The sequence below is a fragment of the Castor canadensis genome, chromosome 15 (assembly GCF_047511655.1).
Source record: "Castor canadensis chromosome 15, mCasCan1.hap1v2, whole genome shotgun sequence".
Classification (NCBI taxonomy): Eukaryota; Metazoa; Chordata; class Mammalia; order Rodentia; family Castoridae; genus Castor; species Castor canadensis.
Genome location: NC_133400.1, coordinates 28,433,254 through 28,450,977, shown reverse-complemented (window position 1 = coordinate 28,450,977; position 17,724 = coordinate 28,433,254). Strand labels below are relative to the sequence as shown.

The 17,724-nt window shown below is 53.4% G+C and overlaps 1 protein-coding gene and 1 pseudogene across 3 annotated transcripts in view; one reads left to right on the top strand and one right to left on the bottom strand.

The window, feature by feature from the left end:
• Cpne2 (copine 2) overlaps positions 1–13,895 on the top strand; it is a 41,439-nt gene extending 27,544 nt beyond the window's left edge. For 2 of the 3 annotated variants that reach the window (XM_020164624.2, XM_074055956.1), the window contains exons 12-16: positions 596–650; positions 3,460–3,511; positions 4,732–4,865; positions 11,858–12,094; positions 13,363–13,895. In XM_020164624.2, the coding sequence (XP_020020213.1) occupies positions 596–650; positions 3,460–3,511; positions 4,732–4,865; positions 11,858–12,094; positions 13,363–13,470 (586 nt within the window). In that variant the 3' untranslated portion in view covers positions 13,471–13,895. The other variant, XM_074055957.1, reaches the window with a different exon arrangement.
• A 3,487-nt stretch (positions 13,896–17,382) lies between these two features.
• On the bottom strand, positions 17,383–17,500 carry LOC141417762 (small nucleolar RNA SNORA40; annotated as a pseudogene).
• Positions 17,501–17,724: the final 224 nt, after the last annotated feature.

Below are 17,724 nucleotides of genomic sequence, written 5' to 3'. Positions count from 1 at the left end.
AGACTGGGGAGAGGTATTTCAGGTAGGGCACAACAGAATTGTGTCCTCTATGTGTGGAGGTGGTGTCCTGTGTGTGTAAGATCTGCAAATGGCCAGTGGTCAGGGCTGGGGTGGGCATGAGGAACAGGTAGGCTCTGAGACCAGATGATTAAGGGCCTCGATTGCCAAACCAGGGTCCTCTTTTTTGGAGACTTTCCCCCTAGCCATAACTGGAGGCTGGGAGACTGGAACCAGTTTGTTCCACTTCCATCATGACATTGGCTTAGTGGCTGCCTGGGGTCTTGGTTGGAGAAGATCTAGAAGCTGCAGCCAGGTCCACTGGTCAGAAGTGCTGCATTGATTAGCTGTGTCTGCTGTGGGTAGAGCTGCATCGAGGCGCATGCTCAGTGCTCAGGGGCAGATTGGTGGGCCTGGGCTCAGAAGAGAGGTAATTCTAATAGGGCTTTTCCTAGAGGGGCAAGCTTTTCTCTCTGTCCCTGGAGGTATACAAGGCAAAGGGCACACCCAGAGTCAGGGATCAGGAGGGGAGAATGTGGGTGGTAGTAGCCCCTTGTCCAGCTGTGTCACCATGTTTTTCTCTCCTCTCTGTGGTTAGTGACAAGATGTTTCCAGCTCTGGGATTTGGGGCCCAGTTGCCCCCAGACTGGAAGGTGAGTGAAGCCATAGCTTCTTTTTTGGTTGAAATGGGATTCGTGTGTGTAGCCTCCCTAGGATCTGCTTAGGGCAGGTCTTGGGTGGGGGGCCTAGGTGTTCTGCCACTGTGCCTTATATCTCAGACCACTCATGTCTCAGGCCTGGACCTCATGCAGACATGGAGGCTGTGGCAGGGGAGAGCACATTATAACCATTGGTAACTGAAGCCCATGTTAAGTAGGCATATGACAGATAGGGTGGCCAGACTTAGCAATTAGCTAAACCTAGTTAAGTTTGTATTTCATGTAAGCAGTTTCTTAAGCATAAGTATGTGCTCAATATTGCATGGGATGAACTTCTAAAAATCTCCCATTGCTTGTCTGAAATTCATCTTAACTAGGCTTCCTGCATTCTGTCTGACATAGGTAAAGGTAGTCAGTGACATGGATGCTGAGATGGGTGGCAAAGGCCTGGCGAAGCCCAGGGGAAGGGACCCAGTACAGGCAGGGGATCAGAGAAGGCTTCCTGGAGGAGGCAAGATCCAAGCCAAAAAGGGAGGGAAAGGTAGGCATTTGCAGAGTCACTGAGGGTATAGTGGGGTTAGAGAGCATGTTTGGAACAGAGAACAGCCTGTGCAAAGGCTCCACTGGAGATGGGAGGAAACTGAGGAGAGGGGGCAGCAGGAAGCCAGGGGAAGCAAATCGCTGGAAAGTAGCACTTGCTGGGTGCTTGGAATGTTCTAGACACAGCTCCACCTGCTTTGCCAGCTTCTTTTTGTCACCCAAACTGATTCATTTGGCCTTCCTGTTTCCCCATTATACCAGTGAGGAAGCTGAAGAATCATTTCAGTGAGGACAGAGTGGCCAACGGGTCCAATCCCATCTACAGGCTGGGTGGTGAGGTGAGACTAGAGATGGGACTGCCCACTTCAGTGACCACAGCAGGAGCCACCATGGCAGGAGAGCTGGTGGAGAGGGCTGGGCTGCGCATGGGGAGTGAGTTGAGACACTGGCGAGGGAGCAGGAGGGACAGGAAAGCAGGTCACGGATCCTAAGGAGCCAGGAGAGAGAGCGGTGTGAAAAGGAGGCTCCTTTAGGTGCAGGTGTGGGGAGTCTAGGCAGGAGGCAGGCCAGGGCCTCACATGACCCAGGAATGGGGAGCATTTGGAGGCTCTGGTGAGAAGTCAACAGGGACAGAGCTCCAAGGCTGGAGAACTCACTACTGACAGGCCCAGGGAGTACTGTCCCATCCTATGAGTGAAAACCTGTGCCTCAGGGCCTTCACGGAACTTCTCAAGGTCACCTTCACCACAGGGGCAGTCACCACCTGTGGATTCCAGGTGGGCAGATGGATTGTAGGGATTCTCCCCCTGAATCTGTTGCCTCCCATATGAGCATCCTGTGGGGGGTGGGCACATCTGTCTCAGCCAGTACCTCCCTGTCTGCCCCACTGGGCTGCATCTTCTTTGCCGAATGAGTTTTGCCTCCCCCCCGTCCTCTGTGGTCCTCTCTGGGGAGGACTGTGTTCACCTACAGGGCCTGTGCAGGAGAGATGGGCATCCTGGCCCTGTGTGAGGGCCTCTGGGCTAGCTACACAATGTGTAGGGGATGGGGGTGGGGGGAGGGGGGAGGGCAGGGCGAGCTGGTGGCCGGGACCCAGCACGAGCCTGTTGCTAGGACACCAGCCAGCTTTCAAAGAACTCAGCTGAATGAGATATTTTCTTGAGCAAAAGCCTCCCTGGAAATGTCACAGGGCAACTCTGGAGAGGCTGGGGCTTGGCCAGGCCAAGTGCCCAGTGGTGCCAAGCAGAATACTGGAGCTGGCTAGGAGAGGACACAGATGTTGTGTCCAAGCCCATCAGGCCTGGCCCTCTAAGCCCCCCACCCTCTCTCATCTGGCACCCCTCACTCCTGTCCCATCAGCCAGCCTTCCTTCCTCCTTCCTTCCTTCTTTCCTTCCTTCTTTCCCGCCTCAGGGCCTTTGCACTTCACCCACACTATTGCCCCCTTTCCATTTCCCCCCACTGCTTCTCAGCTTGGCACTCCTGCTCCCTAGGAGCCCTTCCCTGGCCATACTTGCCTGGGGACCTCTTCCCTGCCTGGGCTGTGTCCTAACAGCATTTTGTAATTTACTGGTGATCTCTGAGAAGGCACTCGGTTTCCTTCTTGCTATATCCCAGCGCCTGGCACGCGGTAGGTGAGCCGTCCTTGCTTGTGGACAGAGTGGATCTGGCACCTGGTTCCATGACCTGAGCAGATGCAGGACTTGGCTCTGGAGTATACAGGGTCAGCCTTTGATCCACCCAGTCTGGGGAAAGGGGGCTGGAGCTGTCGGCAGGGACCAGTCCCTCGGAGATCTACCACAGATCCACATGCTGCACATCTGGGCCCATGTGACGCCCGATCCCCAGTTCAGCTCTGAGCGAGGGTATCTGATCCAGTGGGCTACCTGGTGTGTGCCGGGCTCCCTTCCAGGTACTTTGCCTACTGCTAAGATCAGGAACATCAAGGCCCAAACACCCTCTAAGAATACACCCCACGAGCGGTGCTTCTGGACCCACCACCCTCAGGGGCAGCCCTGTCCCACTCAGGGTCTCTCTCAGTGAGGTGAGGGTGCACAGGCAACCTGGACAGCCTGGAAGTTAGCTGGACGATATGGAAGGTATCAGTTCCATTATGAAGTGAGGGTCTGTGAAAGCAGATGTGGGGGATCAGTAGCCCAGATGGATGGTGGGGTGGGGCGAGGAACCAGGTGCTCTCAGAGGGGGCTTGGTCTGGCAGAGGCTAGGGGTGAGAGCTGCCACTCAGCAGGTCCTCTGCATTTCAGGTCTCCCATGAGTTTGCCATCAACTTCAACCCCACCAACCCTTTCTGCTCAGGTGAGTGTGAACCCTGCCTGCATCCACCCCACACCCCACACCCAGCCACCATCCCAGGTGGGTAAGGATTTCTGTCCCTTTCTTTTGTCCCCTCCCTATCACACTTGCTCAGAGTGACAGGTAAAGAAGAGCCAGAGTATGGAGTCAGATAGTCCTGGGTTCAAGGTCAGCTGCTGCCCATTTGTGCCTGTGGGGCCTTCTGGAAATCACTGTACCTCTCTGGGCCTTTGCTTTATTACCTGCCCCAGTGAGGTGTGATACTTTCTTAGCTCACTTCCCTAGGTTGTCAGGTGAGAATTGGAGGCAGTTGGCCCAAGCCCTGTGTAAATGAGGAGGTGGGGGGTACCCCAATATACCCTGCTGTAGTCTCCTGCTTGCTTCCTTCCCTAGCTGAGAGGCCAGCCTGCTGTCTGCCTTCCAGGAACAGCCTTGGTGGGTGGCCTGACAGACTTGTGGAGGCAGGGACTGGAAGTGAGGATGGGATCTGTGCTCACCCTCTTCCCAGACTGATAAGGGTTTCTGAGCCTCTAGGACCGTTCATAAACTATGAGAGGACTCCAAAGGGAAACCCATCAAGCCACCAGGTTGGGGATGTGGCTGTGGCTTGGCAACTATGGGCATCTACTGGCTAAAAATGTGGCCCTGTGGCTTTCTGGTCCTGAGTAGGTCTTCAGAGGCATTTGTCTCAGTTTAGGTTGGTCCACTTCATCCCTAGCCAGAGGTCTCTGGGCAGGAGCACAGGGCAGCGGGAAGTTGGTAGACTCATAAGAGCACCTGCCTATTGTGCAGGGGCTATGCAAACACCGCAGTCCTCATCCCAAGCAGGTGCTGTACATTGTCCAGAATGGACCTCCAGGTGGCTTCCTATGTCACTCAAACATGACCAAGCCCCTTCTCTGGGCAAGGGCTGCTGGTCCCCTCTTTCCAGCTGCTCAAAAGCATAGATCATCAGTCTCGTGGACAGACAAGGAGACAGGACTCAGAAAAAATTAAACTCGCTCCAGGCCCCACAGCCCAGAAATGGCAAAAGCAGGAGAGTAGCTGACTCCATCTGACTTTTTACCACCCTGGACTGCCTTTGCAAGCTTCCCATCTCATGAGCCCACCCTGGCCATACATGGATGTTTGGGGAGAGCATGAAACACATTTTGTCAGCAGCAGGGTAGGAGCAGATGTGGGGTCAGAGCGCAGGGCTGATCTGGACTCTTCCTCTGAGGCAGGAGTGGATGGCATCGCCCAGGCGTACTCAGCCTGCCTGCCCCACATCCGCTTCTATGGTCCCACCAATTTCTCCCCCATCGTCAACCATGTAGCCCGGTTTGCAGCCCAGGCCACGCAGCAACAGACAGCCACGGTAAGTAAGCAGCTATAGCCAGGTGCATGCTGGGATAGGGCTGGCAATGGCCCGCACCACACCTGACACGAAGGGGAACGGGCTGGGGTCTGCACTTCCTCTCCTTCATCCCCATGGGGCTGGTGAGCAGGATATTCCACCTTCCCTGGTTCTAAATCCAGATGAGGCACTGCCTCTCTGTAGGCCTCTATTTACCTGAGTTGTAAGGCCGTTGGACCAAGCTGTACTTGACAGGGCCTGGCTTCTTGGAGCCACACTCAGGAAAGCAGTTTCATTTGTGCGTTGCAGGAAGTAGAGCTGTGACTCAGGGAGATGTCGCCCCAGGATGAGCGTGTGTGCAATTCCCAGGACAGATGGCCAGCAGGTGACCGTGGTCCCTGAGGCCCTGTAGCTGACCCTTTTAAATACCTAGGTCCAATTAGAGCAGCCCCTGCCACTTGTGGAGGGTTGCAGCACTGTCTGACCCTGGCCCATTGCTCAGTATCAAGGCATTACTGGCCTGGCTTGAGGTTGCCAAGGCTGTGGCATGGTGTCTAGAACATATGGCAGATGGCCATCTTGGGCATCTCTGTCCTTAGCCCTGGCCCCCTCGGGCTCCAACTCCAGGCAGGTCCTACAGCAGTGCCAGATGCCAGCATAGGGGTCAACCAGGGTCATCTTGCCTGCTTCCCCACCACCACCATGACCTGTCCTGACCTCCTCAGCAGAATAGGTTGAGGGTCTTCTACCCCTGCCCTAAGGCCAGTGCCTCTGATGTCCTCTCACTCCCCTGTTGACCTCAGGGACCTGAATGATCAGAAATTGACAAGTAGGGCTTCCCAGCCCCTGGTCCCAGCCCTGCTCCTCAGGCTCAAGCCATCCTGGGGGCAGATCCTGTTCTGGGGTGAGGAGACTTGAGTCCAAACTGGCCACTTCTCCCTAAGAGACCTCAGTGAAACCCTGCCCCTCCCTTGGCTTCTACCTCCATTGAAAGGAAAGTGTTGCTGAGGTCCCTTCTAGAATGTTCTTTTCACTGTACTCCATAATATCCCAAATTTTCCTTTTTCCCCTTCCCATGGTCCCCTCCCTGTCTCATTTTTATACTGCAGCTGCCCTTTCCCATTCTTGCCCCCTACACTCCACTCTCCTGGTAGGCAGAAGGTGAGATCCACCACACACCTGGTGAAACCTCCCATAGTCAGATGGGAGCCTTCTCTGTGGCCTCTCCCTCCCTGTCAGCCAGCCTCCTCTCCTGTTGTCCTTCCTTTTCCCTCACCTAGGGTGATTCCACATCCCAAACTCTTCCATGACTCTCAAATGCACTAACTGAGCCTCTGCTTAGAGTCCTTCCCCATACTCCCCATGGCCGCTCAGTGTCCCTGCAGTATCGCCTCTCCCAGTGGCCTTCCTTGACTACCCATCTGACCACCCAGACCTTCCACATTCTTGCTTCTGATTCTGGGTGGCAATGTCTTGTTCATAAGCCTTGCATTTCACTCTGCTGTTATGCATTTCCCTAATTCTCCATGTTCACCATCGTGTCTCTGAGCCCAGCACAGAGCCTGCTATGTGGTGAGTGCTGTGTGAACAGATGGCTTTAGGTCCAGCCCTGCTGTGTATGGCTTCAGGAGCATGGGTGAGACCCAGCAGAGACTTTTTCCAAAGGGAAAGGGCCCTGGGCTATGAGTGAAGGGAACCATTGGGACCACCTAGAGGAGGGAGGTGCCTGGTCACTGGGGAAGTAGAGTTGAGTTCCACAAAGTAGCAGCAAAGAGAAGAGAAGGGGCTCAGGAGAGAGTGAGGGGACACAGAGCTGACTCCAGGGAAGGACAAAGCCTGTTCTGATTGTCCTGGAGGCAGGGCAGGGTCTGGGGCCACAGGAACCCCTGGAATCAGATATCCTGTTCCTCCTCCTGTGTGCCTGGGGCAGATCACAAGTCCTGTTGTGCCCTGGGGTGCCAATAGGGCCCACTGAAGAGCTGGTCTTAATATTAAATTAGATAGCACAGCACTGGTACCCAAAGGGACTTGAAGGACAAGCCAGCCCAGGGTTCAGGGAACCATGTTCCAGGAAAGAGGGAACAGCAAGCACAAAGCACTGAGGTGGGGACAGGCAGGCAGAGGCTGGTGGCCTTTACTGTGGGTGTGTGACAGAGCCATCAATTCTAGTCTCCCTGGCCATAGCAGCTGAGACCTGAATGAGTGCCTTTCCAGCTCTGAGCCTGTTTCCTCTTATAAAATGCTGTCCTCTGGGTGACATGAGGATTGGGACCACATGAGTGGGCAGTAACTCAGAAAGGCCTGGGAGGGACATCATTTTTAGTTGCTGGTCCCGGGGTTGAATTTATTGGAGGAGGCAGAGGAGAGGCAGCTTTCAACTTCAGTCCCTCCTGTGAGGCCGCCAGCCATGGTCCCACCCACTCTTGGCCACCTGAGTCTGCTCTCGGATGGAAAATAGGCCTGCATTTTTCTCCCAGAAAAACAACCTGAGTGGGGGAGCAAGAGGGCACCCTTCCAGGACTCCTCTGTGCTGCCAGTTAGGGTCAGACTGGGCAGGGTTGGGGTCCTGGGAGAGGTGGACCATGCCTACTGGACCCCAGGTCTGGAGAGGACTTGGGCCCAGGGACAGCAGCTGGGGGCTCCCTGGAGAGGAGTACTGGGCCCTTCTTCCAAGCAAAAGGACTTAAACATCAGCCTTAGCTGGTGCTCCCAGCCGCCTCCTGGCTCCCTTCACCTTGGTAAACTTTCACCCACCCAGACCGTATGACCTTGGATGATCTCTGAGCATCTCTGGCTGCAAGAATGGGACCAGGGGGCTCTCTACTTAGTCCTTCTCTGAGGTTCAGGAGTGGATGTAGCTGACTACACTTATGTTACCCCTTCCTGCCTTATGTTACCCCTGGTCTCAGGGTACACCAAAGAGGGGCATGGGATTGCCCCTATGGCTCAACTTCAAGCTCTGGAGGACCTGGTTCAAGTCCCATCTCTCCCCACTTCCTGGCTATGTGACCAGGGCAAGCAGCTTAAGCTCCCTGAAGTGTATTCTCTTTGCCTGTACAACAATACCTGTCTTCTGAAGCACTGTGAGGATTCACCTAGATGGGTACATAGATTTCCTGCCCAGTGCTTGTCATTCAGGATGTGCTTGCTAGTGACAGAATCTTCTGAGGGCACCACGCAGGCACGTATTTAATATCAAGCATAGTTAGGCCCACAGCTAAAGAAGTAATTTGTGGATTATCTGAAGGTTTTGTTCAGCCGTTTTGTGGTTTGGGGGATTCTTTGCTATGGCTTCACTTTCTCTGTCACCAGCCATATGTGCACACATGCACACCCACATACAGGAAACAGAGAACAAGTGGCAGTGGCATCTCTCTAGGCAGGCCTCACTCTCCCATTCATTCCCTCCATGTGTCTTTCCAAGAGCATATTTGTGCATGGCGCAGGGGAGACCATAATGAGCAGGTGAGGGGGAACCAGATCAGAGGGGTAGCAGTGAAACTAAGGCCTGTGCTGGTGACAGTACAAGACCACAAAAGTGGCACCTAACCAACAGAGGGCACGGGGAAGCTTCTTAGAGAAGTGACATCCAAGCTGGGACTTGGGGGATGCTCAAGAGTTGGCCCCCTAGAAGATGTGTACATGGAGTGGCCAAGCAGAGACAAAGGCATTGCAGAAGCCGGAGAGGGTCAGGGGAGCGTGGGGGACGTGGGGGTCCTTGCCTTCAGGTGTGGCTGAGGGAAGGTATGTGGTGTAAGAGGACTGTGGGGATAGGTGAGGTTGAAAAAGTGAGACAACTTCCACAGGACCTTGGGAGCCATCAAGAACTCTGGATTTTCTCCTGAAGACAGTAGGGAGCCACTGGGAGGGTATTAAGCAGGTTCTGGTGGCCTAAGAAGGACACCTTTCATAGCTCTTCATCCTTTCCTCTGCTTTGTCCCATAAGACCTGAGCCTTGCTGTTCATGGCTCATTCCTGTTTGGTGCCCCAGTGGAGGAGGAACCAGGAAGCAGGCAGCACCTTGGGAGTTTCTCCCACTCCCATCCCTGGGGCCCTCGGCAGCCAACTTCTCAGAAATGAGCTGGGGGTACGCACAGCTTCCCCACATTCTGCCTGGAACTGCTATGATCAGGTCAATTTCTTCTAATCAAATCTCATGTTAAATGCATTAGGAGAAGCAGCTGTTTACAGCCCTGGAAACCTGAAAATGTGGCAAGGGCTGGTCCATCCTTGAGATGTCCTGGAGGCTGGGTTTGGGGGTTCTGCCTGACAGCGATTGGCTGTTTCTGGGCCTGGACAGGGTGCCAGGCCCATGAGATGTAGCGTGTGGGAGAACTGCCCGAAGAGTGGGGAAAGAGGTGTGTGCAGAGGGGCATCTTGGGGATCATTGGTGGCAGTGGAAGCAGAGTTCACATCTGCTGGGGACAGAGGATCCTACACTTGGTGCTGCAGCTGGGAAGGGCATGCCAGGAAGGGCTGTGTAGTGGGCAGCCCAAGGCTGCCTGTGGAGAGAGCAGGGCCTGCAAAGCCCCTTCCTGCCTGATTCTACCCCATCCTCAACCCCCTCCCACTTTGCCTTTCATCTGTCCTGGGAGCTAAGCAGCGGGGATCTAGGGCAGAAATGGATCTTTGAGGCTCCAGGAGAGCCCTGGCTCTGTCCAGGCTGGGTAAGAAGCCCAGGACCTGTCAGCTGCACTTCCACTATCAAGACCAGCCCAGGCTGCCAACCCCCAGGAGTGAGTGCTTGCAGCCAGGACTCCAGGACCTACCCCAGACTGCTGTCCTGGCCAGTCAGTTCCTCAGACAGCAGGGTGCTGGGTGTGAAGCTCTCCTCTTGGTAACAGGCTGAGCAGCTGAGGAGGACATCATGGAAAAAGCCCCAACTTTGGAGTCAGCTGGGGTGACTGGATATGAGACTTTAACAAGTCACATAACCTCTCTGAGCATACTGGACTCACAGTGTGAGGGTGGCAGGCAGTGTCTGTCACCACTGTCATTGTGTTTCCAGGTACTCCCCGCCATATCGGCTGGTACCCACAGCCTGCAGGAACCACCCGTCGGCTCTCCTCTCCCTGGGGGGAAAGCAGCAAGCCAAGATGGCCACTTGGGGAGTGGTGGGTGCATGTCTGAGCTGGAAGGATTTAAAGACCAGGCTCACCCCTGACTGGGGTGGCCAATTAGACCACAATCCAGCATTCTTTTCTTTTCTGGTCACCAAGCTTCTTGACCTCTTTGTGTCCTCCCTCCTGCCAGCCTAGGTACCCTAGGAATATTGTCTGGGGCCAATTGTGATGGGATTAAAGCCGGTCAAAGGCCACCTAAGGGAAGGGACCCAGGAGCATTGGTAGGTGGTGGGGGAGGGGGCCATAGTCTAGATGGGTTTATGAAGCCCCAAAGCCAGAGATGGGGGGCTGGTAGCAGCCCTACACTGCAGGATTCTGGCTGCCATCTCCATGGCAACAGGTATCCCCAGCCAAAGGACTGGTCTCTTAAAGACACAGTGCAGGAGCTGAACTACTGCTGCTTGCAGTGGTGGGGGCTCAGCCACTCCTTCCGTCCAGTTTGTACTTGGAACACACAGGGAGCAAGGCACCCTAGGGGCTGAGCCTGTAAGCGCTCCAGGTTCCCCAGGGAACCAGCTATGTTAGGTAAAAAGGTGGCCCAGTGCTGACCTGGGTCACTTCTGCCCTCCTTAGCTATGTGACCTTGAGTAGCCCCAGGTCTAGTTTTCTTTTCTGGCAATCGGAAGGTCCAGAGTAGCAGGCAGAGGTCCCCAACAGCGAGTCTCAGCACCATAGGGCTTATCTGTTTATTTTTTGGACAGGTAAAAAAACTGAGTTCCCCCAACCAGGAAAAGAGGTGTCGAGGAAGGAGCTGAATTGAAAAGGAGGTACCAGCCAGTTTGGAATCCTAGGCCTGCTGTGAGCTTTCCTGAACCTCATTCACTAGCCTAACTGTCACGATTTCTACTTTATCCTCAGATCGCCTGCACTAATTTCTTTTTTCAGTACTGGGGTTGAACTTGGGGTCCTTCACTTTCTAGACAGCTACTCTACCCTTTGCCATGTGCCTGACCTTTTTTTTTGCCTTATTTTTAAGAAAGGGTCTCAAGTTTTTGCCTGGGGCTAGCTTCCTACCGAGATCCTCCTACCTATGCCTCCCGTAGCTGGGATCACAGGCATGTGCCACCATGCCTAGTTTATTCAGTATTTTTTTTAACCAAAATAAATTGTAAAGAAACCTTATATCCCACTGTACATGAATAATCAGCATCACTTTATGTAGATAGAGGTAAAGTAAAAATAAATGTAGCAGGCTGCACAGTGGCATTTGGGTCCAGCTGAAGGCCATTGCCACCTGAAGTCCTGAGCCTCCTGCCTTGCCTCTGTTGATCAGGCCAATGAAGCTTAGTGAAGGGTATGGCACTGGCATCATACCAAGGGTTTCTCCTGGGTACAGAATGGAAAGACCACACCAGGCCAGCTTTTCCCAGCCTGACTCCATGCTACTGAATGCCATGACTGGGATTTTATTGACCAGCAAAGTCCACATCCTGGAAGTGCTGACCCGTATGACCTGCTCTTAGCTCCTTCAGGTGCCTCATGCCATAATGGCTAGGGAAAGAATGGGGTACAGGTTCTCCTGCCCAGGGGAAGCTGAGGAGGGGAGGATGGCCCCACATTGTGGGCCAGGCACAAACCATAGCCTGTCAGGAATGCAGCAGACAGCTGCTGCTATGTGTCAAGCATGGTCTCTTTGAGCAGTACTCCCAACTTGCAGGTGAAGAAATGGCACAGTGAGTTAAGTCAATTGCCCAGAGTCCTATGGCATAGTGACTGGCAAAGCCGGCCTTGAGCCAGGGGCTTAGACACCAGAAGAGAAGAGTCGGAGATGACACACAGGGTATAGGCAGCACATTTTCCTCCCAGCACTCAGAAGATCTGGGAGGAGAGAAAGAAGGGGTGCCAGGACCTAAGGACCTTGCTCAGTGCCTGGTTGAATCATCCCTGCAGCAATACTTCATCCTCCTTATCATCACGGATGGTGTCATCAGTGACATGGAGGAGACAAGGCACGCTGTGGTGCAGGCTTCCAAGCTACCCATGTCCATCATCATTGTGGGTGTGGGCAATGCCGACTTTGCTGCCATGGAGTTCCTGGACGGAGACAGCCGCAGGCTGCGCTCACACACAGGCGAGGAGGCAGCCCGCGATATTGTGCAGTTCGTGCCCTTCCGAGAGTTCCGCAACGTGAGTGCCTGGGCCTGGTGGGGGGCAGTCACAGGGCCCAGCAACAACAGCTCCCACTCAAGGGGGAACATCTGGGGAGGGACTGTCTGGCCCAACCCTAGACCTTTCCCCCTCAGCTCCATTGGCTTCCTGGGGGGCCTACCATGTGCCAGGCACTGTGATGCTGTGAGCACCAGAAGCAGTACCCAGTCCAGACTGAGGCCAGGCAGGGTGCTGGGAAGACCTGCCCTCTAACTGGGTTCCTGAGTAGAACACAAGTTAGCCTCATGGGCAAAGCAGTTGAGGTTGGCAGAGGAACAAGGGCAGAGGCCCAGGGTGAGAAGCTATCCAGTACATTACCCTCAGCCAGCCCCTCGTTCTGCAGAAGGAAAGATGGAAGACAGGAGTCACCCTTCTCATCTCAGCTTGGCCTCTTTCTCCAAAAGCCTCTTCAGGAGGAATTTGTGGCCCTACCTTGTTCCAGGAGGTGGCTCTGGCTTTACTGCCGTGACCCCAGGCCTGCCCACAAGGAGGCCAGGGTTGGCAGCAGGCCCGTGAGGAACCCTAGAGGGGCTGGGTTGTCTCAGATGCCATCTCTGCAAAGCCTGCTTGGGGCCTAATCCTCACAGCACCATAGGCTCACGTGTGGCCCTGGGCAAGCTTTGAGCTCTTGGAGCCTTGGTCCTGCAGCTGAAGGGGCCTTTGAGGCTCCGTGGCTCAGCAAGAAGTAACCCAGTGGGCCTCCCATCTACCCCAGAAGCCACTGGGTCTGCCCAAGGTGGTTCTGCTTCTTCCTTGAAGCATTAACTTCCTGAGAACAAATGCTGGGCTTTAGTCACTGTCCCAGGTTCATGCCCAGGACAGTGACTGAGCTATTCAGGGACTGAAGCCTGTGCCTGGTCATTAGCAAGAAATCAGACAGTCATGGCACTCTCTATCAGTTGATGAGGTGTTCAGGACAGGCTTACCAGCCAGTAGGCTGCACAGCAATCTAGCAATCTTCCCCCCTAAAAGCCTCCCCCAGACAAATTCATCCTAAAATGTTATTTCTCGGGCATGTGCAGCACACAAGGTAAGAGTTCTACTTCCATAAAGGAAGCCACTGCTCGTGGGGGGTTACAAGCACAGGCTGGGGTGAGGACTGCCAGGTTTGGAGTACCTCGGCCTTCAACCCACATTTGGTCCTCTATGGACCCCTGCCGCTCAGCTCTCTGCACACAACAGCCCTTTCCAACTTAGGTTCACTAACCTCCCACCTCTCTCCTCTTTACCCCACCCTCACCCTACAGGCAGCAAAGGAGACTCTGGCCAAAGCTGTGTTGGCGGAGCTACCCCAACAAGTCGTGCAGTATTTTAAGCACAAAAACCTTTCCCCCACCAACTCAGAGCCCGCCTGAGCCCTGTGCCCAGCAGCAGCATGCCAGCTGAGCCCGCCCTCCCTGGAACGTGCACGTTCACCCTGCTTCCTCGTGGGTGGCCTTTTTTACCAGTCCACATTTTTATTTTTTACAACCAGACCTCCACCCCCGACTTCCCCCAGTCCAGCTGGGCTTCCTTAGTTGAAGTCAACCCATGATGCTTCCAGGCCAAACTGGCTTCCCCCACTTAAGTATTGAATGTACTTTGTATAATTTTAGTGGAATTGTTATTGTTATTAAAGAGAATAAAATTTTTACAATCATAACTGGCTTTTTCCAGGTAATTAGCTGCAGAAAGGAATGTGTCCCTGGTGCAAACTGTGTTGTGGCCTCACCTAATTGTTTTTTATACTGTGACTGTGTTCTATCTGTTACACTCAGGGTAATAAAAGCTTCAGACATCCCTGTGTCCGCCAGCTTCTTCCTCAGGCAGGACCTGAGGGCTCACTGATTTGGAAAAGGTGATGTAATAGGATAGACCCCTGTCCCCACCCAGCACATCTGAGGAGTTGGTGTGATCCTGTGTGGGGACTCTGTGAAGCTGGCATGGGACACACAAGCCCACACCATTCTCTGGGAGTCCCCACTCAGGCGTGGTCACCATCTTATGGTCCCCCTTCTTCCTCTGGGCCCACACTGTCCTATTCTTCCTCACCGCCAGCTGGACAGCAGTTGCTTCCACCCACTTGCTCTTCCTCTAGGTCCCCTGAACAACATGGTCTGCAGTATTTGAAAGCCTCTTTGGCCTCAGAGCCCTAAATAAGGCTGTGTCCCTGCTGTTTCTATTGCATCCCCCTTTCTGGGCACAGGCCCAGTTTCATGAGATCAAGTCCAAGGACCACTCTCTGGACCCAACCCTAGCCCTCCTTCCTCTTCCCTCCCACATAACACCTCCCTCTCCCTTTTGTCCACCTCCCCTGGAGCTGCAGTCAGTGCTTTTGACATAGGCTGAGGTGACCAGTATTAGTGAACATTTCTACTGAGCACTGTGTTCCCAGATCCCTATAAGGCACTGACTTGCTGAACCCTCCCTATAGCCACTGACGAAGACCATTTCAGAAAAGTGCACCAGAGAAGTGCATCACCCGTGAGGCACTGTGGTCCTGTGCTTGGTCTGCAAGAGGCTGTCTGCTCAAGCTGCTGGCTAAGGACCTTGCCACTCCCTGCTAAGTCAGCTCCCAGTTGCTCCCCCAGGTCAGTCATTCTTCCTGGCAGCCTGGGAGAACTGGGCAGCACCAGGCAGGTCCCCCTGCCAGGTACCCACAAGCTCAGGAACCACAGTGTGTCCAGTGGGGTGAGGGCTACCACCACCCCAAGCCTCTGCTCACTCTGTGGCCACCAGGAGCTAGCAGAAGGATTCTTTAGGGATACCTTCAGTTTTCTCAAGAGGGCTGCAGAAGGACACAGAGCTCTGACTTGTACACAGTCCCACAGGAAGGCACAGCGCACTGGCTCCTGGCCAGCAATGTGATGGGACCCCAGTGCCAGTACATCTGGCTCATTTCAGTTTGTTTGCTTGACCAGCTGCAAAGCTGTTAGCCAAGACACCAGCACAGGACTCCTTATAGTTACTCTTGGCAGTTAAGTGAATCTGCTGGATATCACATTCAGGTGGCCTGTACCATTCCACCAGGGAGAATCTGTTAGGACTGACTGCTCCATCTTAAAGCAGACTCCTCCCAGCCCCACATTCCCCCTTTCCTCTCACAGGAAGGTGTACCAGGTGACTGCCTCTCACCAGGCCTCTGTACTTCCTCCTTACAACGCCCCACAACATAACCTCCCAGGCTGGCAAAACTGGGGAGGAGACTTGTGTATACTGTGCCATGTTAAGGCCAAGTCCCCACCTGGCACCAGGGTCTGTCCCCAATGCTCATGCTCTTACAGACCAGGTGTGCAGGCCAGGGCCAGCATCCTAGCTTCCCAGCCATCTCTGTCTGCCCCTGCTCTGCTTGAGACTTTGTGGATGAGTCACACAGGCATGTCCTCCTGGCTGCCTTAATCCACAGAAGAAAGGGGTGACTACAGCCTAGACAGGGATGAATCACTTAAAACTCCAGGCATTGTTGCTGCTGCTTGGTTCTTATACATGGGTGGCAGGGGGAAGGGCCAACCTGGAAACCTGATCAGAGAGGATACCTTCACCCCTGAAACTCCTCCATGGAGGCCTCAGCACTGTGTTTTTTATTGAAACCACAGGCCAGATTTAAATGCTCAAATGAAAACTGTGGGGTTTTTTGGTTTTTTTTTTTTGGTGGTTGTTGTTTTTGTGGTACTGGGGTTTGAACTCAGGGCCTCACATTTGCTAGGCAGGATCTCTTACTGCTTGAGCCACTCCTCAGGCTCTTTTTTTTGATGGATTTTTTTTTTTTCAAGATAAGATTTTGCAAACTATTTGCCTGGGCTGACTTTACTGCAATCCTCCTGAGTAGCTAGGATTATAGGCATGAGCCACCAGTGCCCTGTGGAAGTTCTGGTTTTGCCACCTAGCCATGAGATCCTCACAAGTCACTGAGACAATCCGAGTTTTGATTTTTTCTAGAGAAGGGCTATCTCCCAGGATGTTTTTCAAGATGAAAGACACTGACCCACTAAAATAAAGCATAATACCCCATGTCACCCAACACGCTGCCTGGCACGTGGACAACAGGGCCCCAGGATGTACAGAGTGAAAGGAACCAACACAAGGGATAACGGTGTGTGTGATCATCACTGAGCTAGGAGGAGAGAAGCAGCCTAGTGTATAGGCTAAGGCTAAGGGCTGTCTCCTGCTGGGTTTTTGTGCCTGTCTCTTCTGAGGCCAGGGCCACATTCTGCCTGCTGTTGCTGTGAGACTTCCTCCCCCAAACCATTGCTCCAGCAGGTAAGGAAGCAAAATGCCAGTCTTTGCCAGTGTCATTAAGGCATGAGTATGTGACTAGCTTCTTGTACTCAACCAGTGACTACAAAAGTGTTGCCAAGATTCCAGCCTCCCACTGAGCTGAGCTTGCATTCCACCCAGGTATGTGTAACTAGCTGGGCATGTCAGGAAACCAAGAAAACAACCAAGTCCAAATGATTGTGTGCTGCCACTGAGCTCTCCTTGTTGTTTTCCTAGAGGGGCTTAAGATGACAGCTGAGCCACATACCCACAGCAAGGACACTCGAGCCAAGGAACTTTGTGTGCCTGAGCAATTAACATTTAGCTAAGAGAGGAACACACAACAGAAGCTGGCAGTGGAGCTCTGACAACCAGACCTGACCCTTCAACATGTCACTATTCTAACTGCAACTGAGGAATGCCGGTGCAGCACATAAACCTGCATAAGTCATGCTACCCTACACCCATAAACAGGGAAGGTAAGAAGGAATTTAGATGATCATTTTCCCTCCCTAGCAGGAGTTATTCCTGGTGGTGGTTATTCCTGTCTCCCAAGGGGAAAATGAGGGCCCAAGAGGTGAAGGACCCTCCCAAGTGACACTGCTAGCAAACATCTGGCTCCAGGTTCATAATTACTATGGTTTAACCATGGAAGGTGGATCGAGGCTGAGTTACCAGGGAAGGAGAAACTGAAGCAGCAGGGCTGGTCTAGGCAAATGAAACTTCTCTCTTAGATGGGATGGAGGCAGCCTTCTAGAAGGGAAGGACTTAGGAGCTGGAGAGTGGAAGAAACATGAAGGAAGGGACTAGCTGAAGTCACCCTGGTTAGAGGCTGACTCGCAACCTAGGATTTTCTTGGCGGGGGGAGGGGGGAGGGGGGAGGGGGGAGTGGGGAATAAAACCCCTTGGCCCCTGGATGTAGGGAGCCAGCTTCTCTCCACTGGGTCCTGAGACCCACAGAAGGAATACATAGGTAGAAAGCCACCCGCCTTTCTGGGTCCAGTCATATCAGCATCCCCCCTTTTATAACCTATATTCCTTCTTATATATATCAAAACTCAAGCTGTACAGTGAGTTCTAGGTTGCAAGAGGATTTTTTGCACCTGTCTATAATATATTCTTTGTCTACAAGTTAAAAACACAAGTGCTACCTCCCTGCTTTTTTATATAAGGAAAAGTGGATGCTTTGAATTTCAAGCCCTTTTCCTCCCCACCCATGTGGATGGCAGGACCTCAGATGAATAGCTGACAGTAAATGTCTGGAAGGGCATGAGTGACAAAAGCTGGATAATCAATGCCCCAGCCTCCCCCACTGCTGGAGCTGCCATTGGAACTGCTGTTAGCTAGCTTGCTTTCTCTGACAGTGCTAAGAT